General features: G+C 54.8%; 7 protein-coding genes across 7 annotated transcripts; 2 read left to right on the forward strand and 5 right to left on the reverse strand.

The window, feature by feature from the left end:
• Positions 1-629: 629 nt before the first annotated feature.
• On the reverse strand, positions 630-2,009 carry ColSpa_00335 (serum paraoxonase/arylesterase 2; the record flags this gene model as incomplete). The annotated part of the gene is made up of 4 exons (XM_049266547.1): positions 630-673; positions 724-1,198; positions 1,255-1,684; positions 1,753-2,009. The coding sequence occupies 4 exons, from the start codon at positions 2,007-2,009 to the stop codon at positions 630-632; spliced, it is 1,206 nt and encodes a 401-aa protein (XP_049122504.1).
• Positions 2,010-3,795: 1,786 nt separating this feature from the next.
• On the forward strand, positions 3,796-4,937 carry ColSpa_00336 (ribosome biogenesis protein tsr1; the record flags this gene model as incomplete). The annotated part of the gene is made up of 3 exons (XM_049266548.1): positions 3,796-3,809; positions 3,871-3,927; positions 4,004-4,937. 3 exons carry the CDS (start codon positions 3,796-3,798, stop codon positions 4,935-4,937), a joined length of 1,005 nt encoding a protein of 334 aa, XP_049122505.1.
• A 286-nt stretch (positions 4,938-5,223) lies between these two features.
• ColSpa_00337 (uncharacterized protein) lies at positions 5,224-6,388 on the reverse strand (the record flags this gene model as incomplete). The annotated part of the gene is made up of 2 exons (XM_049266549.1): positions 5,224-5,421; positions 5,480-6,388. 2 exons carry the CDS (start codon positions 6,386-6,388, stop codon positions 5,224-5,226), a joined length of 1,107 nt encoding a protein of 368 aa, XP_049122506.1.
• A 2,860-nt stretch (positions 6,389-9,248) lies between these two features.
• Positions 9,249-9,515, reverse strand: ColSpa_00338 (uncharacterized protein; the record flags this gene model as incomplete). The annotated part of the gene is made up of 1 exon (XM_049266550.1): positions 9,249-9,515. One exon carries the CDS (start codon positions 9,513-9,515, stop codon positions 9,249-9,251), a length of 267 nt encoding a protein of 88 aa, XP_049122507.1.
• A 3,049-nt stretch (positions 9,516-12,564) lies between these two features.
• Positions 12,565-13,629, reverse strand: ColSpa_00339 (uncharacterized protein; the record flags this gene model as incomplete). Its single annotated transcript, XM_049266551.1, has 1 exon — positions 12,565-13,629. The coding sequence occupies one exon, from the start codon at positions 13,627-13,629 to the stop codon at positions 12,565-12,567; it is 1,065 nt and encodes a 354-aa protein (XP_049122508.1).
• A 1,562-nt stretch (positions 13,630-15,191) lies between these two features.
• ColSpa_00340 (monothiol glutaredoxin-7) lies at positions 15,192-16,092 on the reverse strand (the record flags this gene model as incomplete). Its single annotated transcript, XM_049266552.1, has 2 exons — positions 15,192-15,511; positions 15,564-16,092. The coding sequence occupies 2 exons, from the start codon at positions 16,090-16,092 to the stop codon at positions 15,192-15,194; spliced, it is 849 nt and encodes a 282-aa protein (XP_049122509.1).
• Positions 16,093-19,754: 3,662 nt separating this feature from the next.
• On the forward strand, positions 19,755-20,465 carry ColSpa_00341 (uncharacterized protein; the record flags this gene model as incomplete). Its single annotated transcript, XM_049266553.1, has 1 exon — positions 19,755-20,465. One exon carries the CDS (start codon positions 19,755-19,757, stop codon positions 20,463-20,465), a length of 711 nt encoding a protein of 236 aa, XP_049122510.1.
• Between the last annotated feature and the right edge of the window lie 1,287 nt (positions 20,466-21,752).

The following is a 21,752-nucleotide window of genomic DNA, read 5'->3' on the forward strand; positions in this document are numbered from 1 at the left end:
TATGACGCAGGGCCGGCGCGCCGCTAAGCCCTCCGGGGGATGCCCGTCTGGGGAAAGTCTTGGTGCTGCCTTTTTGGCATGTGACGGGCGATGCGAATTGCGACAGCACAGCATCGAAAATGGGTTCCCCATTAGGTGCTCCTAAGCACTGTCGGTTGTCCCAAAGTTGAGATGGCATGGAAAGTTGGGGCTTGCTATTGATGGTCCTCTTAGTAGTTCTAGGAGACTGTGCACTTGAATCGCATATCGACATCAGCTTGCTGGTTCTTTTGAAGAACCCCTGGTTGAATGCTACAAGAGTCGGTGTCTCGGTGTGTCCCACGTGGGATTGAATTCCATGTGAATCTGACTTGACGCTGATACCACCAAAATGGGACAATTTAAGAGAGCCCACTATCCCCATAACATGTGAGTCGCAACTGACATTTAGATTGTGCCACAGCTCGGAGATCAATCGTACAATGCAATTGAATGTACTTCAACCATTGGCAAGCGGTTAAGCCGAAAGCAAATGATATGAAAACCGCACCGTCTATCTACAGTTTGCACAAACAACAATTGGACCGAGTCTTCTTGATAACAGCTTCACCTTTTCAGTGACTGCGCATCATCATCAAACCAGCTCGGTCTCAGTTCTTCGGCTCGCAGACTGCGATAAACGGCGATGTCACACCTGTGAAATGTCAGCCACATGCGATCAAGGAAAGACAAAAGCACACTCACCACTAAAGAACAGTCTTCCCGTCTTCGCATCGTGGACAACTACAGTTGACCCCGGCAACACCTCACCAGCTCCATCCTCGATGACCTTCTCCCATACGTAGACGCCTTCGCCCTCCTTACTAATGCGCACAGCGGCACTTTTGGGTCTCGTGTTTAATGGGTCCTTGACCGACTGCAACGTTTCGATGCCCCGTGGGAACACAGCCGCGTAGATGTCACCCTTACCGTCCACCGACAGGTTGTCGATAGAATACGGCACGGGGATGTCCGCTACCTTTTTAAGTCCGTCGTCTTCGGGGACAACCTTGTACACCTGGACGCCGCCCGCCATGGAGCTCGGGACGTAGATGAGGCCGTCATGGCCGTGGACGAGCCCGTTGGGGTACCGATGGCGCTCGGAGACGCGCTTGCATCCTGATGAAGCGGAGCAGAACGAGATGTCGCCAAGGCCCAGCAAAGGACCGACGAGGGATTTCTGTGGTGTGTTAATTACATGGAATTTGGTTTACAAGCCGATGGAAGTAGCCTTACCAAGCCCACTTTGCTGGCGCCTTTGTCGTTTGTAAAGTAAAAGGCCTCGCTGGACAGTGCCGCAATGTTATTAGGGGTTGAAACGTTGGCACCGGCAAAGGTGCGGACGTGCTTCATCCCCACTGCTTGAGGACCGGTTTCGAATACCTCAATCGTGGAGTTGGCGCCTACGCTGGCCTGGTCGAGGAGCTCACCAGTGACAGGATCAACAGAAGGGCGATTGTTCACCAAAAGGAGCTCAATCTTGTCGCCTTCCGGCGAATCAATTCCTGTCAACCCCACGAGTTGAAGCAGGCCATCGCCGGCTGTGCCAGAAAAGCCAGGAGTGGACAGCGTACGGAACTCGAATGCATCGCCCTTGGGGCTGTCAATGTCCAAGGCAACGACGGCATCCCGAGTGGAGCGCCCCGAAGCATTGAAATTGTGGGCGCTGCGAATTGGTTAGTCTCGGCGCCGGCCCGGAGCGAGGCCGGAGGAAGGGTTCGACGGAAGACGTACTTGGGCATCCATTGCTGACGAGAAAGAGAGTCGGAGCAGGCCAGGAACAATTGGCGCGTGGCCTCAGACAGCCACATGTCCTCGCATGCCTGCAGCCGCGGGTCCTCGATGCGGCGACACGAGTAGGGGAAGTCGGACAGAGGCTGGAACGTCTTGCCGATGCCAAAGGCCAGCCAGATGGGGTCCTTGAACACGAGCTGCAAGGCCACGCCGAGGATGACGGCGAAGATGATGCTGGTTTGCAATATGAAGCCCATTGTGAAAGAGATTGAGCTTCGGCCGGACTTGGTGAAGCTGACTTGTGAGAAGCTGATGAAGGTTTGGCTCAACTTATAATAAACATGTTGGGGCAAAGACGACCAAAGTCCATTTTAGGCGAATTGGACATGAGACCAGATCCTTCGGGGACAACCGCGTGGTCTCAGAAGAGATCCACACTCTACGAGCTCATTTGGGCCTGTCAAAATAAACTCTTCATTGAGCACGGAGGACCTGGTTAGGTCGAAAGGTCGTTATGCGGTATTTCTTTTGGAATTGTACAGGGAAAACACACCAAGTTTTCATCGTCGAAGACTGCCTTAGTGTGCAGTTCCCGGTGTTGGCAAAATGCAGCGACGAAGGACAGCGGAAAGACGGGGCCTGTTTTCGTACCTTGGTGATCGACCCGACCGACCGCTGGCTTGATGTTGCCCCGCTCTGCCACTTGCTCCGCGTCCGCCGGGTCAGCGCGACTCCGAAATCCGCTGTGGCGCCTCTCACCTGCCGGAGGCTTCCCGGATACTGCCGCCCCTGCCTACCGTCTTTGTTCTCGTTAACAAGGCAAAAGCGTGCCTCAACTGAGGATCGAATTCCCCGGGTCCTCGGGCATATTCTAACAAGTTGGATCGATATCTTCTTTTCTTCTGATCCTCTCTCAACTTTTGCGTTTTGTTATCTAAACTTTTCTTCTTGTCGTCTTGACAATCCTTGGCAGATGAAATGTTCGAGTTCATCTTGTGAGGCGCTTCTTTGAGAAGATACTTGCCGTCCCTTAGTGGGTGGCATGGAGGATTTTGATGGGGACATCGCATGCGTAACGGCGATGCTTATACTTAGATTCTGGCCGTCCTGGCATCTGAGGATACATGTTGACATCCAGCTTACTGTCTTTTCGCTTGGCAATCTGGAGCATCGACCATGGGGTAAGAGTTTAAAACTACGGATTTGTGCTTATAGGCGGAAGTGGTCATGTGCGGCATCAATACTGATCAACCACTCCCACAAACTGTGCAGAGGAGGCCAGAATGGGGTGAGCAATGGATCTGATAACGCGAAATCAGCCTGATGCATTTCTCTTGGAAAGGGATGCAACTAATCCTTTGAAAACCCGCTAAATTAATTGCTGAATACATGCGGCAAACCTTTACTTATTGTGTAGGCAGCTAAGCTCCGACCGGGAACCTTGGTGCTGTTGCTCAGTTGTATGAGCTGGCAATTAGTCGACGGAGACCTCCATTTGATTATGATGAAACCGTTTCTATGGTCCATGCAAGATTTCTGTATTCATGAAGTACATGTCAATGACAAGTGAGCGCCGGAAAGGGGCACGCCTAAACGGCACATTGCTATTCTCCCCAAGAGGCTATCGGGCCTCGGTCGGCCCCATCACTTATGTGTCAAGTTTCGAGCTTGCAACTATGATACGGCAGTGGTCAAGGGGCTTGGTTGTCCAAGAATAATTAGGTCTGCTACCAAAATCATGGAAATATCGGCCACTCTACCCCATCACTTGGCTAACCGTTGTGATAAACCTCTTGGGGATGCTCGTGGCGACGCCCATAGGAAGCATGGATATCCCGTCCCGCTTACCAGGGTAACTGCGCCAGCTGGCACCAGCTGCGGCTTTCCAATGCGCCGCGGGGCAGCAAAAAGACTCGACCTGCCGTTCCGATAACGATAAGCAATTTTTTTGAACGGGCTTCTCAACTCCAGACGCAGTTCAGTTCGCATCCCAGCCATCCACACCAAATCCGACGGACGACAGACAAATCGACCACCGGCACAATGCTTCGTCAAATGTAAGCCGCGCCCAGCATTCTATGCGCAATCGATAGCAGTACGCTGACATTTATTCCACAGAAAACCCCGTAATGCGCGCTCCAAGCGTGCCCTCGAGAAGCGCGAGCCCAAGGCCCAGTACGTCCTCCGACATCCTCACCAGTGAACTTCCTCGCTCAAAGACGACCGCAAGCTAACATCGCACCACCTGCAGAGAAAACCCCAAGACAGCGCTCTTCCTCCGCGGAACGTCGTGCTCGCAAGTGACACAAGATGCCCTGAATGAGCTCTACCAGATGCGCCAGCCGCTGGCCAAGCGCTTCGTGAAGAAGAACGACGTCCACCCCTTCGACAACACCGACTCGCTCGAGTTCTTCTCGGAGAAGAACGACGCCTCCATCCTCGTCTTTGGCCACACCTCCAAGAAGCGTCCCAACGCCCTCACCTTCATCCGCACCTTTGGCTTCAAGGTCCTCGACATGCTCGAGCTCTACCTGGACCCGGAGTCCTTCCGCACTCTCGCCCAGTTCAAGGGCAAGAAGGTGCCCATCGGTCTCAAGCCCATGCTCGTCTTCGCAGGCACCGCCTGGGACAGCCCCATCGCCAACGAGTACACCCACGCCCGCAGCTTCTTCACCGACTTCTTCCGTGGCGAGCAGACGGACAAGATCGACGTCGAGGGCCTGCAGTGGATTGTCTCCATCACCGCCGACGAGCCTACGACCGCCGGCGAGGGTGACGTCGCCGGTGCTAAGCCCACCATCCGCCTCCGCGCCTACACCATCAGCACCAAGCGCAGCGGCTCCAAGGTGCCCCGCGTCGAGGTCAACGAGATCGGCCCCCGGATGGACTTCCGCGTCGGCCGCATGCGCGAGCCCGACGAAGCCATGCTCAAGGAGGCCATGAAGAAGCCCCGCGGCACTGAGGAGCGCACCAGGAAGAACATCACGACGGACGGCATGGGTGACAAGATGGGTCGCGTGCACGTCGGTCGCCAGGACCTCGGCGAGCTGCAGACGCGCAAGATGAAGGGTCTGAAGCGCAGCAGGGATGTCGCGAGCGAGGACGAGGGGAGAAGGGCGACGCGGAGGAGAAGCCCAAGAAGGGCCGCAAGGAATGAATGCTGCGGCAGTAGTAGTCTTTGGTGACGGGTCGGCTGTGTCCGAATGTGCTGTGGACTTTGGTATACATATCCGAGTGGGAGGAGGCGCAGCGGAGGACCACTCATCGGCGTTCTTGTTTTTGGTCAGGAGGCATCCCCACGGTCGGAGTTTTGAGCTTCTTTCAGCAGATGGTCGGCAGATTACAAAAGCAGGAACAAAGTCAAAAGCATTTAAAGACCTCATTTATTCATCAGTTTCGTTATGTTGGGATATCTATATTTGCGGGGATATTTGATACAAGGTGCTCAAGTGATACTGATGGACCTCAACTTTACAGCTTCAGATCCGACACCTTCCACACAAGACGCTCGCCGCTGGGGTCCTTCTTCCTCAGCAACTCAATCGCTTTTTGTGCCCGCTCGAGCATCGTGGCACCCTCGACGATCTTCTGCTTGTTCGGTTTGATGATGCCTTGCTCCAGGAGCGTGGGCACAATCTCCCTCTGCATCTTCTCCTTGAAGAACTCGTTCTGTTGTCAAGTCAGCTTCCCCTTTCGTATTCCTTGCCCGTGGTCCGGATAGACTTACCGCCAGGTAGAAATGCGTTCTCACTCCGCGCAGCTCGACGCCATCAGCCCACTCGCCGACGAGGACCCGGTTCACATCCATCTCATACTCGGGCTCGACCTCTTCCGTCGCATCCCGGATGATGACCGGAAGCATGATGGCGACCTTTGTCCCCTTGCGCGCAATCTTCGTCAACGGCCTCAGCGTGCCTTCGACGGAGCCGATGCAATCCAGCACAAATGGCACGCCCTCCTCGCCGACAAACTTTAGAATCTTGTCCACGACGTCAGCGTCACGGTAACTGAACGTCTCCTTGGCACCAATCTCCTTGAGGTAAGCATGGTGCTTCTCGCTCGCCACGGCCAACACGTTCCGGTACCCCCAATGTCGCAACACCTGCACAGCATACTCGCCCACACTGCTCGCCGCACCCCAGACTAGCACCGCATCGTCCTTCTGCTTGGGCTCCCAGCCCTCCGGCCTCGGCCACGGCAACTCCAACCCCAGGTCCGCCGTCGCAGCGTGGAACACCGTGATTAGGTTCGTCGGCACCGTCACGGCCTCTTGAGGCGTAATGTTAGGCGGCAGCTTGGAGACCAGATACTCCGGCACGGTTGCGAAATCCTGGTGGGCACGTTCGCTAAAGTCGTGGAACGCAAAGGTGAAGATCTGATCGCCTGCCTTGAGGCGATCCACACCCGGTCCAACGGCGACGACGGTGCCTGCCGCGCCGCTGCCCATGACTTCCGGGTGATTGCAGAGGAGGCCGCCGTCAGCACGGTGGAGGTCCAGGGGGCTCGAGGCAGTCCACTGGTTCTGGATGAGGACCTCGCCCTCGCCGGGAAGCTTGGTCTCACGGTCGATGAGGATGAGAGGCGCGCGCTTGGCGGGCGTGGCTACGGCCTTGTGCGTCTTTGGGATGTTAACCATGATTGTGAGCTGTGTGTCTTGTTGTGGACGATGAATTGCAGCAAGTCAAACGCGTATAAGTGAAGGGGAAGATGTGGTGTGTGACGCAGTTGGAGCGATGGTCTAGCTTGCACGACATCAGGGCCCCCAACAATAGAGGGGCACTCAGTCCATTTTTGTACTCGGTCGAGTCCCCGCCGACTTGCAACATCCAACAATCGTGTTACCGACAAGAGTAAAGTGCATCAACTCGCAAGCACGCAGTCGGTTTGCTGAATAATAATGGCTGCAAGCCTTCGGCGCCGGGGCCTGCTGTCGTGATTTCTAAGCCAAATGAGTGGTGGTTGGATGTGGGGTCGACCCCCCCATACAGTGCACTGTCGAAAGTCTGCAAACCTGTTCTACATAGTAGCCCCACCACCTTGAGCCGTAACGCTGCTGTGTTTTCCACTGTAGCCCTCTATAATCGTAGCTCAGGAGCATCTGCTACTTACTAGAAATGACCATCAGCGGCACAAGGCAGTAAAACTAAAGAAATAAAGCGCGTACTGCATAAATTCGCCTCAGGTACTCATACGTGTTTAACATGTATCTTTACTAGATGTGTATGATATGATTCTGATTGTCCAAACAGCTGTGTTGGTGGTACTCTGTGAGCGTTTTCAGACATTTGACATGGTACTGTGGTATTCGTCCGATTTGTCCTCACCGCTGGGCTTGTACATGGGACCTGAGGATCTGATCGTCACAATCACGTATTTTTAGGTGCTATGGAAGCTTCTACCCCAACGTGTCTCGCCGAAACATCAGTTGAAGCCTACCAACCCTGGCATTCCCTTTGTTTACTCTCAACCCTCCCATCGGAGTTCCTGCTCCGCTTTCACTGCAGATACTACACTTGCAATTGACGAATGAACGAGCTCGTATCGGCGTGGCGCTAAATCTACTCGAAACCTCTCGAGCCCGTGCATGACGCGCGTTATTGCATCTAGACATGCATTCTCTCTTCAACTTTCGACAAACAAATCTCAGATCGAGACAGACGGTAGACTCTCTGAACCAATATCAGATGGTGGCCACGCATGGACTAAACCTTCTCTGTGCCTTGCTACGAACACAAGTTGCTACCGACGTTTCTCTGTTTGACTTTCACGACGCACTATGTACCAAGGCTTGTACTCTTTGCGGCAAATTTGGGTGATTTGTATCCCTCCTGACCTGGACTCGATGTTGCTTTGTATGCCCCCAAAGAGCTCCGGCAACTCAAGTCCAAACTCTTGCCGCTGTCCGGGAGCAATTCCACTTCACCAAGGCCGAATTGAACCAACTGATGTCACTCAAGACTTTGCCTGGAACATACTTGATGGAGGAATCCATATATAAATCTCGCATTACAGTCGTTTCTCTTTATGACGCCATTTCGGTTTCCGGACAACAACCGCATGCACTAGCGCAGGCGTATCCAGCGAACTTTGACCGAAACCAAAGATACAACTCCATAGGGTCTTGTGCACTACCTTACTATGATAGACGAACCGGAAGAGTCGAATACGGAATGTCATGTGCTGGGTGTCAACTCGCTCTCGAAAAAGACATTATCGGCTCCAGGGTCGAGGAACGGGCCCTCGAGGCTCGCAACATGGTATATGCGCGAGACGGCTTTTTGGAACATTCTCGGTGGTGTGAACAGGCACAGCTGCTGTGGAAAGCGAGCGACAAAGGTAACAACCAGCCACCCAAGCTACCGGAGGCTGCTCGGAGAAGAGGCTTTTTCAATAATAGAGACTGGCAGAGATGTTGAAACTGTTCGCCCGTGTATTGCAAATCAGCTGTCTGCAATGCAATGCGTACAAGGAGAGAGCAGCCAGAAAGCGGACAAATCCCCAGACTACCCAACCTGCAACTTACCATCCCAATGCCACTCCACAGTTTGCAAGTCGTGTTTCGCTCTTCCAAGACCTGTCCATTTGGATCCGTATATTTCACTGGCGAGGTAGTGATTGAAACACTCGGCACCAGCCCATGGTCCGGTGGCCCCACTAAATCCGGTACCCGGAGCGCAGTCGGCAAATATGGGTCCCGGTCTCTGCTTCAATGGTTTTCACGAGCCTGGCTTTCCGGAGGGGACGGAAGCGTCAATCGGGATTTCTTAGCACAGTCGAGCGATGATTCCTTGCAGAGTATTACTTGCACGGTTGGGGCGGTGACCTAGAAGATACATTCTCGCCTCCTCCGCAAACACAACAGACCAAGAATGGGGTTGCCCAAAGACATGAAGAAAGAAGATCAATTAAAGACGTAGTAAAATTGGGTATCCGTCGGGACATAACATTCGTTCATCTAACCATGGCCTCAATCTGCCACATGTATATCTATAAGGAACATTCCGTCGATGCCGACAGTTGAGCGGGGTGTCGACCCAATCCTTGGAGTGTGGCAGCCCGTGAGACGTTTGGCAGCAGCATACGACTTCCTCCTCTCTCTCCCCAGTGATTATCCAGCTCTGGCGAGCCGTACCTTGGCGCCTTTTCTCAGGCGACGAAGTATAGACTCTCCCTCTCCGCTGATGCTGCGGCCCCTTGCTCACGGTAGACTCCCTAGTCCCCAAGGTCCGTCTCTGCCGACACCGCATCGCTCAGCGAAGCCGTGCAAAAGAAAAAGAGACGAGACCATTGTTTTTTTCTTTCTTTTTTCTTCTTCTTTTTGTTGTGTGTGTCTCGTGAAAGGAGATTTCCCAAGCGGATGTAAATGACCCGTCAAGGTCCCCGCGGGGAAACCTTGGTCCCAAACTCCATGATGAAAAAACGCTGCGCCGCTGGTATCGTTCTGGCTTTCGAAACAAAAAGAAATCCGGTCCGATTTTGCAAAAGTGTCGAGGGGCCTACATGCGCGACGGCATGTTGAGGACGTTACAGCCCATGGGCCCGACGGGGACCGTCCTTTGTGTCTGGATGCCGTGCTCGAGGTCGTAGCGGTAGGTGGGCGGGTGGCCGACGTCGCGGAGCGCCTTCTTGACCCGCTGCCTCACGGAGCGGCGTTCCTTCGGTGCTGCGGCGGCCGATTCGGAGACGACTTCTGGCTCTTTCTCAAAGGAGCAGACGGTCGAGGTCTCGGAGAAGGTGGAGGGGGCGTACGAGGTTCTGTCCATCTTGGCGGTTTTGTTTGTTGAGGTGGTTATATTGGCGGTGATGGCGGTGATGATGATGGTCAAGTCTGATATGAGACTGGTGGTGCAAGCGGTGATGAATGGCTTCTTGTAGGTGTTGCAACTGGATTGATAGTTGTGCAGTGGAAAGTGTAATTGATTGCTGATGCAGGCCAAGAGAAACCATTGCCATCAGCTGGCGTCTTGAATGCTCTTATATGTCGAGCGAGCGGTGCACCGCCCCCCCTCGACGCCATGGCATGCAATGTCACCACATCCTGTATGCATCCCCCCCTCTAGGACTTTTCTCCCACCAAACCAATGGCGCGGATTCTACCAATACGGGCGCAAAACAGGTATGTTCCCTTTCGCGTTTGCAAGGCTTCCTGGCAAAAGGCCACCCAACATTGCCAATCCATCCCATGTCGGCACACACGCACGCGCACCACGTACACGTCCCCCCATTTCCCAATTCATCAGATAGCGAACCACCCCCGTCATTCTTCCCAAACCGCCCGTCCAACCAGACAGCCGGATGCGACACAAGGGCGGGTTCTCCACACCATTGCGTAAGGTAGCTTTTCCCAAGCCCAGGACGGCGGCACTAGGCGAGTGGTTTGGGGCCTGCGAATGCTTGTAGGCTTGAGCTTATCCCCTCCCTGCCATCGGCTGCCTGGCGTGCTGGTAGCAAGCCAAAGTGACGCCAGTTCGCGTCAGTGCGTCAAGGCGACCCTTTCCTTCTCCTCGACGTCCTCCGGCCGTGAGTCACTGGGCCAGGGTTCGATCCCTACCGTAGTGTACTGGAAGCCGGCCCTGCGTCGTCTGCATCGCCATCTTCCTCGCATAGACCACGCCGGTACCTGTGTCTCTCCCCTGGCGGCAAGGCGGCAGCGCGGCAGATGAGCGGTCTCTCCGTCCCATCCATCACCAAAGACAACGGCAATTCAAAGTTTCGCTCCTGAAGTGCCAAACTATCGCACGCCACAACTGGCATCTTGGCAAAGACTGGACACAGCCTCCCAAGCCATGGGGGACGCACCATGGGGTTCCCCGGCCGTCACAGCGTTGCCATTCATTCGGAACATGACCGTAGTTTTTTCTTTTCCTTCTTCGTAAAGAATCGTAACCGACTAGGCCCTGGTCACTATGATTATGTTTACGATCGCTTGGCAGACTCATACCGACAATGTGACGTGGAGATACACGCAATCGCCATCCGTTCCAGCCACGCATCCCGGCCCCCGAAATGAGAGATCTTCTCCCGTCGCCAGTCCTCCGGGTACGTTCAGCGACAGTGACGGACCACCCCCCGACGCGCCGGCGGGATGGTCGCCTCGGGAAGCCTCGGCCCCCAATGGGGACGATTCGGCTCCCGGCACCACTAATGCCGCAGCAAGGCGCGAGTGACAAAACCTTTTTTCTGCAATTTTAAGCTTCCCCTGCTTGCGTAAGGCCCATCGACTCACAAACCAACAACAACCGCCCTTAGCGTGAAATCTAGGACCGTGTTACACGGCAGTTGTGGGGACCACGTGGTGAGAAGACGAGAAACTGGCAATATTGGCCTGAGTCACCTGGCCGACAAGGGTGGGGGGGAGAAGACTTTCCATGACTGACGTTTGTTGCATATTGACAAAGTCCTGGATCATCGCGGGGCGGGTTGCGTGGGCTCTCGGAGCGAGCCAGGAACACGCACCAGGGAGCCCGTGACGACGACCAATGTAAGCGCTAGCTCGCCCGAATGGGCATCGCCTGCAGGACTTTGCAGCATGGACCACGACAGCCGGTGTGGGCATTTCATTTCATCCGTCTGACGAGAGAGAATTTTCCGACAGACTTTTTTCCAGGAACCTGCGTCCGGGAGGGGTCCTCGCACGCGGTCACTGCGAATGCATGTCCCCAAAGTTCTGACAGCGAGCCTTGGCAAAGGACAGCGTTTTTTCGACTCGGGACAGATGAACGACACGTCTCAAGTCCTACGAACCCACAATCTCCTTTGAGTCCTTCGTATACGCGCCCGTCATCACAGTCATCACAGACATTCCCCCCCCCGTCAGTGACTCCATCTCTCGGCGCTTCTGCACCGCCATTCGTAGACTCACTTCCTCCCATGCGGCTCCCCCGCGACGTAGTCATCTACGCGGCTCCAAACCCGCAACTCCACCTCCCCCTGGTCCCCTCTAAAAAGCTTGTCTCCAAGACAAAATAAGCCACGCCAGCCGATCTGATCCCCTTGGCTACCCTCCCGGCTTGGCTGCCGACGTGACAACTTCAAGGCAACAAGCGCTCGCTGAAACCCGTGCCTCTTTCCTGATGGTGCACCGCCGAGCGCCAGGCTTCCCTTATGCGTCTCCCAGGCTCCCGTCCAGTTCCCCTGCTGGAGCACAATGGCCTATCGGGACCAAGGTCCCTTTCTTGAGACGAGGCTAGCGGGCCGGACTTGGATCGGGGGGAAGTAAGTCACACAGGCGGACGGTAGTCGCAGTAGGTTCAACGTTCGAAACTTGCCAGATGTGAATATCCTGGGTGAGACCAAAGGTACTTTTTCGCGGCCGATACTCGCCCCCCCCCCCCCCCCGCTTACCTGTTCTGGGTCCCTCGTCTGGCTTTAGACCAGTTGTCAAGTGTCTGCTGGGTTCTGGATCACTGTCCATAGCCGGTCTTCTTTTAAACCTCGAACCAATTCTATCAGAGGGAACCCCTTTCAGACCCCTTGGAGTGTTTGGCAACAAGGCATCCCTCAAGCAAGTAGGCTTGTGATCAAGACGGTATCAGGGGGATCGGAATGTCAAAAGCCGGCGGAGGCGAGGCCTCCTCTCATTGTCTCAATAGACTCTCCTGTGGCAAGCTTTGGCTCTTCTGTTCGAGCACTGCTGCCTCCGCTTCGACCTCGAATTCGTTCGCGGGAGTGACAATGACGAAGGCGGAGAAGGCGTAGGTGATGGTACAGATGGAGTACACGGCGGACAAGTGGACGGGGCCATCAGAGCTAGCAGTAAAATCATGTCAGGTCATAATGCGTAATTTACTGAGCGGTCTACCCAGTACAATCTCATGCAGCCTCTTCCTCGACCCCCAACGCGGCACCCTGCACAGCCCCGCCATCCGGCTTCTCCCGCTCCGCTTCGGGCTCGGCGTCGTCCTTGTCCACGTCCGCCGGCCGCCAGACGTCCCCCCTCAGCAGCGTACACGCGGCGCTCAGCATATCCCGGTGCTCGCACCCAATCCTCTCGCGCAGCGTCGCCGCAACGTTCATCGTCAGGCCCGGCAGCACGCTCGGGTCGCCGGCCTCCCAGCGCCGCATCTCGTCGTACGTATCGTCGAGCAGCAGCTTGGCGTGGTGGTTGGCGTCCTCGTCCCCGCGCACCTTGGAGTGCAGGAAGAAGACGCCGTGCCGGATGGTGTTTTCCGCCATGCAGACGCCCATCTCGACGACATCGGGCCGCGAGACCCCGCTCCTCGGTGCCCTGTACCGCATATACCCCTGGCTTGTCAGGTGCGCGAGGACCACTATGCCCGCCAGCTCTTGGGCGGGCAGGTCGCGGACGTGTGCTATCTGACGGAACCGCACGTCTTGGCGGTTGGACTCGTGAACCTCTTTGAGGGCCAGGTGCCAGCCGTCGGGCGGCGGAGCGTCGCGCAACATGATGTCTTGGTTGATCAGAGACTTGACGCAGGGGTCGCGCCGAGGCACGACGTCGTCTCTATACCTGATGGAATGTGTTTCCAGGTCGGCGATTGTTGAGCACTGCCACAGGGCGCGCTTGAGGTTTGCGCGGATGGTGTCTGCTTTCGATGCATCCTGGAGGTCGTATTCTTCCCAGAACGCAAGGTATGGGCCGCTGACAATCTCTTCAATGTTGCGTTGCCTGATCTCCAGTTCCCGGATGGTCTCGAACGTGTCTTTGGGGAGCACTTCTCGCTCGCGCGTGTCGGAGGCGAGGATGTGATTACAAGGTGCGCAGGGGTAGCGGGCGGCGTTGAGTCTGGTTACAGCGCGCTCGTAGCGGTCAAGGACAGTGCGGTTATCCTTGCATGTTGCGCGGAGAGCCTGGATCCCGGCAAAGTCTGCGTGCTCTGCTACGAGAAGGAGTAGATGTGCAGGTAAGAGCGACATCTTGTTCAAGATGCAGAAGATTGGAGAGGTGGATGTTTGGTTTGGAGCCGTCAAGAGGTTCATTCGGTCAGGGTGCTCGGGTAGGCTATAAAGGAGCCCCAGGGATGTGAACCAGCAGATAGCAGATTCCTGTTGGACTGAGAGGTGACTGCTTCTTTCGAGGGGTACGCGGTTGTACAGGTAGCTAGTACGGGGCGGTAATTGCTCTTGGTTTTGAGCCTCTTGTGGTCCGGGATCTACTCGGGTCGGGGCGATTCGAGAATAGACGTAGATAACAAGCAGAACAAGAAATCGGATACCGGCTGCGGTAGAATGCAATAATGTAGATATTGGGCTGTATGCGTGGGGTTGTATGTGCCTGATAAGAGGTGTATGGGGTGTAAGTGATTCGGTGATGAGGCCCCAGAATCAGCTCCTTCGCTGAGAATATGAGATGAATTGTCAAGTGCCGCCCGAGGGTAGTGGTTCACTGCAGGTGACTGTAAGCCACGTGAGGTTTCCAAAGACTTGAGATGGAATAAATGGAAAGAAGACTGAGCCGCAGAATGAGAATGACACAGGCGCGGTGCGGACCCGGATGCCTTTGAATGATGTCGCGACCGACCATCCGGGTTCTCAACGGACGACGAAGATGCTGCACTCCGCCCCAGAATTGTCCAGATAAAAAAAAACTGGTGTCCGAGATCGCCAAGAAGATGTATTTTGTGCGGCATTTGAGTCATGGGCCCGTCAAATGTACTGGTTGCTGCATCTGTTTGGTGTAAGAGGGCGCATCATGGCAGTTGAGCAGAAGGGAGAGAGAGGGGTTTGCATCGCGAGGCCGCAGTCCAACCCCGCGACTCAACCGGCGCCTGCAACCCCCATAATGTCTGCCAAGTAGAGCGGGTAATCTGGGAAACGACAACAAACCCTCGTCCCAGTTATTATCTTTAACTAGCCATCAAGGTCCGCCAGGGTGTCTGCAGCGCTCTTTGTCAGTCGTCTCTTCCCATTCCGTTTCTGAAGTCGGTCGTGGCGGGGTACCCTGGACAGAGCCGCATCTGGCCTGCTATACGTCGCCGCTTCGAACTCAGGCTCTTGCTTGGACAAGGTGTCGCGCTACACAAGGAGGGGGCAGAAAGTGCGTCCCGAGGTCTGCCAGGCCGAGGCCGTGGTACGTGAAAGCGATCGCAGCAAGCCGAGAGTCAACCATGCGTATATAAAACGACACAATGACGCACTGATTGATGGCCAGCTCGACGGTGTGGTCATGATATCTCTGAGCATACTAGGGCAATCGTACACATCCCTCCGCATTATAGTCCTTGCGCAGTCGTCTCGTGGTACCATCTTCCCGCAATCCAGCCCCAAACAGAGCCTATGCCTCTGCCCAAAGCCCCCGTCACAGAGGACGGGCGATCCAAACTGATCCCAAAACGCCGAAATATGCAATGTCCTTGACTGGGGTTTGTGCGCCGCCAGTTCGAATTCCCGCCATACCTTGGTGCCTACTCCCGCAGCAAAGATGCCGGTTTGAAACGTCGAGCGATATAGAAAAGACAATGTGAAAGGGCTCAAGTGAGCTAGTTTTGCTTCTGATTGCTGGCAGACCGCACCTTCATCTCCACCTTCTTTTGTCCAAGGTCAACAATCCTGGGGACCAGCTTCTTCTGCTCGTCCAGCTCGGCAATGTCGTCGCCTCCGCCAATGCTCACGCTGTTGACCAAAATGTTGGGGACTGTCTTTCGACCGGTCTTTTCACCCAGGAAAGCTTGCAGCTGGGGACCAAGAGGATGTTGGTCGAGTTCGACAACGAACGGCGCAGGCTCGATCGAGTACTTTTCGAGCAGCAGGGTCTTGGCCTTCTTCGAGTACGGGCAGTAGGACTTGGAGAAGATGATGACTATAACAACGTCAGTATGCAGTGATGCGCAGAGGGCAAAGGCCAACCCTACCTGGTGACTTCTTCAGAATGGCGTTCAGCTCAACCTCAACGGCGTGCTCCTCGTCACTCTCGGCTTTCTTCTTCTCGTCTGTACTGTCGTCGGCGACCTCCTTTCCAGCACCCGTCTTTTCCTTCTTCTTGTCTTGCCCAGCGGCCGAATTGCCCTTTCCGACGACTTCGCTTGGCGCATCGGGCTTCAATGGTGACTTCTTGTTCGCGAGCTCCTTGGCCTTGTCTTCGGCGGCCTTCAGCCGACCCGCCATGTCCTTGGCCAGCTTCTCATCGTCTGCGTCCACATCGCCGTCGGCGTCCTTGTCGACGGGCACGTGTCCGACAGCCTTGGGCTTATTCTGATCCAACACTGCCTGGTTTGGCGGCTGTTTATGTTTCAGACCGTTGACTGTCTTGTGGTAGAAATCCTGGATCGTGCGATCATCTTTGACTTCGTCCGCCCGTAGTGACGACGTGTAGAAGAGGACGAAGACAACGCCGATCAGCACACCCACCAGGAGGGTGCGCAGTTGCCTTTGGGAAGGCATCTCGGTGCGTTCGGAGAGGGGGGTGGTTGGATCGGTCGGCGGCCTTGGTAGTAGCAAGGGCGTGCAGAAGCAAACCTGGACTTCGAAGTCGAGAGCTTGTCGGTCGGGGGTATTGAGATGGTCGCGGGCTACAAGGTGGCAGGCAATGAGGCGCAACGATGGGATGTAGTCGAAGAAGGTTATCTGACAGGTGCCACGGTAGCAAAAAGCTGTCGACAAGGCGGCCTGAGACACTTCGGCCTCGACGCAATACGAGCTCCCTGCGGGTTGAGTGTTGCTGTTGAAAAGCAGAAGCCCCAGCGTTTCGGAGCTTCCCCAGCAATTGGACGCTTTGAACGTTTCGACTTGATGGACAAAGTGCAGATGGCGTAAGAAAGACCAGGCGTTTCTGGCGTCGCAAGCGCAAGAATTGCAATGGCGAGTATAGCGTTTGGAGAGAAAAGGGTGCGTTGTCGCAATGGGCGGGCGCTATCGTCGAGTCGAGGAAATGTCAAAAGGGGACAGAGAGGGATGGTGGATGCAGCGTCGGAGGGCTGACGAGCTGGGAGTGGATCGACAATTTGGCTCCCGTGACCGTGACTAACCACTTCTTGCTAGGTACTGCACCGCTGGCAACTAAGTGCGCCTTGGGCTAACAAGCTGGAAGCCAGGGATGCAAAGTACAGAGTACACGATGGACGGCTGCGTCGGAGACGAGGTGATTGGTCGACAGTACCTCTAGGGATTGGCCCGCGGGCATTGCGCGGAAACCTGCAGCTACCTGTATACCTAGTGTAGTAAGGCAAGGCACAGGAAGAGCAGAGGGCGAGGGAGCGCGTAGCTGCACTCTTCCCCCCTAAAGACGGGCGGCGGGAAATCCCCGAGAACGGGCCAAGATTGCAGTACCTACCTCGACCCCGTATCTGCACATCACCATCGGGGACAGCTTTGGTGGAGTCGCGGCTTCATGCACCAATCGGTGGGTCCGACGCGTACTGTGTTGCCGTCAACCCCAGACAGTACGAGCCACCACCAAGAAACGGTACTTTGTACAGTGTCAATAGTAGCAGGTAAACGGTTCGGAAGATCGTCACTCTCAACGCACCGTCAACCCGGCCCCCCGTGCGCAAAGGAAACAAAACGGGACGACTTGAATCGGTTCGAAACAAAAAGAAAAGACATGTCCACTTCCCGCCTACTATACACCTTACAAACCAAGATACTGCAATGCCAACAACCCGGTCGGCCGGATACCTTTGCAGTTAACGGATGACGAAGAATCCAATATGATCAGCACCCAATCCCAAACCCAAGGGATGTAATATGACCCGCCCGCATATCTTGGACCGCTTCAGAATGGAGGAATGCCGACGAAACAGACATTGTCGCCAGGAGACCTGAGCAGGTTCCGGCCACTCGAGACCGCCAGGGGTGCGAGAGGGCGACTGACACACTTTCGCCAACAGACGGCCAGCTTTCCCTGCACAATGGATAACTTCCTCCCACGCCAGACGCAAACAGCGACAATGGCCATTTCAGGGTCCAATTCTTTTCTCCATCAACGATCCGGTTTTTGGCTTTCTCAACAAGTAATACGAGACCTTTTTCGATGCGATTGCACGTCATTTTATAGACAACGCGTCAAGCGTTTGGGAGGAGCATGGTATTTCCTAAACGCTAGAACTATCTCCAGCCCTGTCGTCCCGCTCTCACTTATTAGCATCCCTCGCTGATCCCGCAGCGGGTTTCGTCCGACATTTCGTCATCTTCAACGGCCGCTAAGCCAACGGCTGAAGCAATCTCGTTAGCCAAGCCCAAACTCTGCTAACCCAATAATCTCTCGAGGAACCAGTCCCTCTCATATCTCGCGTTGAAATCTGTTGTGCTTGACGATTGCATGGGCGCGCAAAAGTCGCATCGCCGCATCGACATGCCGACTATTCGTACTATCTGCAACTGAACCGAATCCACCGCCGCCACGCGCCGCCGTCCACTTGGACCGTTCGGTCCCTGGTTGTCCAAGGGTAGTCATGACATATGTTTCTCGTCGTGAAGATTCCTGGGTCTCTGCGCCCGTTGTTTTCAGACGGCCATCTCCGTACTCTGTTGACGTCAAAGATGATTGGTCGTATGGTGAAGGTGCCGATGGCTTTTCCGTGGCCAGATGATGAACCACCGGCACGGCATCTTGCAAGAGCTTCATCGGGGCCGCCTCGGTTCGCCTCAACAGATGAGAATGTTGATGGCTCAAGTGAGCGTGTGTAGCGGCGCGGTCTCTGTGGCGTTGGAGATGAGAATGAAGCGACGATGGTGCGGTTTGGGCTTGTGCCGTGAGGAGCAATAACATTCCAAGATACGCAACGGGCTGCATCTCGGTCAAAGTATCGTTTTGATTTTGTATCGTCGAGGGGCTGGGGTTTGCTGGACCGATGAGCCCAGCGTCTACTGCTTGATTGACGCTAGACTTGTCAAAAATTCTCGATATTGAATGTCTTGACAAGTCTAGAACGAGTCGGAGGTCGAGGGGTTTATAAACAGACCCGACGGTTTACAGAAACCTTTCACTTGTCAGACATATGACGCCAAAGCACACTCAACGTCACGTCCAACGGCACCTAAAATTGGCACACTTGTGCCAACTTCAAACGATGAAAACCTGCCACCGATTGGAATGCTGCCAAGCCAGCACGATTCAGACCCTGTGATGGCTCCCAAAGCCTCGCCTCAAGCCCCAAGGGTCTTCTGTCTTAGTCAACCATCCAACCCCTTCCTTCACAACACCACATCTTTCATGAATGACCTATTCAAATGTCTGGATCCCCCAAAGCCAAGAAACCGCTTCTTGATCCGTTGTTTTATTCAGTCTCGTTGCTCCTGGCTTGGTCTTGGCTATGGGTCGCGAAAGAGACGGTCCATCAGGAAATAGCCTGAGCAAGCGCCCTGACATTAGGGTCCGGAGGCCTTCGCATCGGCCTGCTTACTTTCTAGTTAAAAGTGTTAATCACAAAAAAGCCACACCCTCACACGAACAAAAGCCGTCTCAGCGTAAAAGTGCAGTCGTGCACGAAGGACAAGTCAGCTTGACGCCTGTCCAGCTGAATCCTTCCCCCCCACTTCTGCCTGCCTAAAAGCAGGGAAGAGAGGAAAAGGCGCGTTCTGGGCGATAAGATAAGCAACTTGCCTATTCAGGCCATCACCTCGATTCTGACTGGGCACCTTCGAATTCACTCAGCCCCGTGGACAAGTTGTTCTTCGTTTCCCCTCCTCTCGTGCCCTCCTTTCTCTTCTCTTTTCCACCTCTTACTCGTTTCCTTTCTTCTTCCTCATTCTACAGTTGCTATAACATCGCGTCTAGACCAGACGCTTTGAGACTCAGGGTCCTTCCAAGACATCCCTCTCTACTTTGGTGAAGAAGCCCCCTCCCTCTCCCCTTCCCCAGCCTCCTCCAGACATCCCACTTACACAATTTTGTCGATCCAGACCGCCGGCCTCCTCGCCGAACACTCCCTCCCACCACCGTCAGGAATTTTCAACAAAGGCCACCACCAAGACCTTACGAAACGTCAACGATCTTTCCAGGTCTGGCCCATTGTCGGTAGATCACCCGGGCCACACAATACCCGGTCTCTCCACCTACGCACCACACAGAACGAGCCACAGCCGCCGAGAAACAGACACCAACGATGTCTCATCACGCCGACGAGAACCCTTCTTCCATCTTCCCTCTCGAGGGCGGCTGCGCCTGCGGCAACATCCGGTACTCCCTCAATGCCTCTCCCCTGGTCGTCCACTGCTGCCACTGCACCTGCTGCCAGCGTGAGACCGGCACCGCATTTGCCCTGAATGCCGTCGTCGAGGGAGATGAGGTGACTCTCCTCCCCAGCACTCCTTCGGCCTCACCGCTTCAGCCGCTGGCCTCTTTTACGGATTCCGTTCGCGATGATTGGACTCCGAAAAAGTCTAGACCCAGCGCAACCCACGAGACCGATGAGACGGGCGGCTCTGGTGGTGAGACCGCCGAGTCCAGGCTCGAGGCGGAGATCCCCTCGCCTGTCATCTTACCTGTTCCAGCCGATTCAGGCGCTCCGCAGCACATTGCCCGTTGCCCCCTTTGCTTGACACCCGTCTGGAGCAACTACGATGGAACTGGCCCTTTGATGAAATTCGTCCGCGTCGGTACCCTCGACTCCCCAGCTCTGCTGGGCGGTCCGGACGCCTACATCTTTATGCGCAGCAAGCAGGCCTTCGTCGAGGTTGCTGATGATGGGAAGCCTCGTTTCGACGGGTTCTACCCGTCGAAGGAAGGCGTTTGGAGCCCCGAGGCGTTGGTTCGTCGGGACAAGCTGCTTGCTCGCATTCTGGAGTGGAGGAAGGAGAACGGGTTGGACGTATAAACAGCCATGATCCTTGGGAGGGTGAACATTTTGCGGAACACTTCCACTTTGTGAACATACGACCTTTTTCTTATCTCGTATCATTTCATTGCTTCGTTAAACATCACCGCCGGCACCGCAGCTGAGAAGCCTTACATCAACCCCACCTCCGCCAATCTAGTTCCATAGCAGATTCGTCATTTCGAGTTGTGAGATCTTATAAGTTAGAGCAACCTTAAACATTTGAAACCATTCGAGTTTCTCACCTTGCTGACAAGCGATATTGTGCTTGCTCCTCTCCCAACCATGTTATGTCGGCTTCGCCCTAATGTTCCGATACCCCGACCATGACAATATCTGTGTGGTGCTGCTGACAAATGGCGGTGGCTTGGCGGACGGCGCAAAGACTTCTCGCGCCGATCACAATGGTTGGCCTCGGAGTCCTGCGGTACCATCAAGTATTGGCAGAATCGAACCCTCGCAGCTGTTTACAATGGTGACCTACAGGTATGAAAAGGCGTGATATTATTTACTTCATGCGGGCGAGCAGGTACTGACTGCATGCTTTCATCTTGGGTAAACTCTGAATTGGATGCAGACTTGATTAGGAGATAAGAGATTGCAACCACATCTTTTACCAAACCATCGCAGCCAACACATGGGAAAGCACCTTAGGAGTCCAAACAGTATTTGCTGATGTTTATGGTCTTGTTTTCGCACTGGCAGCTGATGTATTTCCGGAAGCGTTGGTCTGAGTTTTGTTCAGTATACAAAAAGTCGTGGATACCCAGCTTGAACAGGACTCCAGAGTGTTATCTGACAGTGCAGGCGCCATAAATCACGCATCGAAATGAACCTCTGGGTATCAATGACTGGTATTCTTGATCCAAAACACCAGAAGACACAAGCCGGCAAGTACATGGTAGCAGGCTTTAGCGGTGGTTCACACATATCCCACCGTCGCTCCTCGCGACTTCCAGTGTGCCGATAGACGATCGGTCTCGTTGCATTCACCCCTTTCCATATGAGCCGATGGTCTGGTGACCTGTGCAGCGAAATAGCTGGCCATGTTCATCTCTGGTTCACCCCCTGTGCACTATTCTTTCCTCGTCTCGACAAGCATCAAGTGCCGTAACTCACCACGCTGAACGACATCTACCGCTCTAGAACCGTGTAAGAAACACGGATTCACGGGCATTTAGGCTGATGACATAGGCGCGGCGTCCGTGTGGCAGTCAGTATTCTGCGTAATGATTCTCTGGCGTAAAACTCTCAAGTTTACGTGGGGTGATTGTACAAGGCCAAGTC

The sequence above is a fragment of the Colletotrichum spaethianum genome, assembly GCF_022836535.1.
Source record: "Colletotrichum spaethianum MAFF 239500 DNA, contig01, whole genome shotgun sequence".
NCBI classification, from domain to species: domain Eukaryota; kingdom Fungi; phylum Ascomycota; class Sordariomycetes; order Glomerellales; family Glomerellaceae; genus Colletotrichum; species Colletotrichum spaethianum.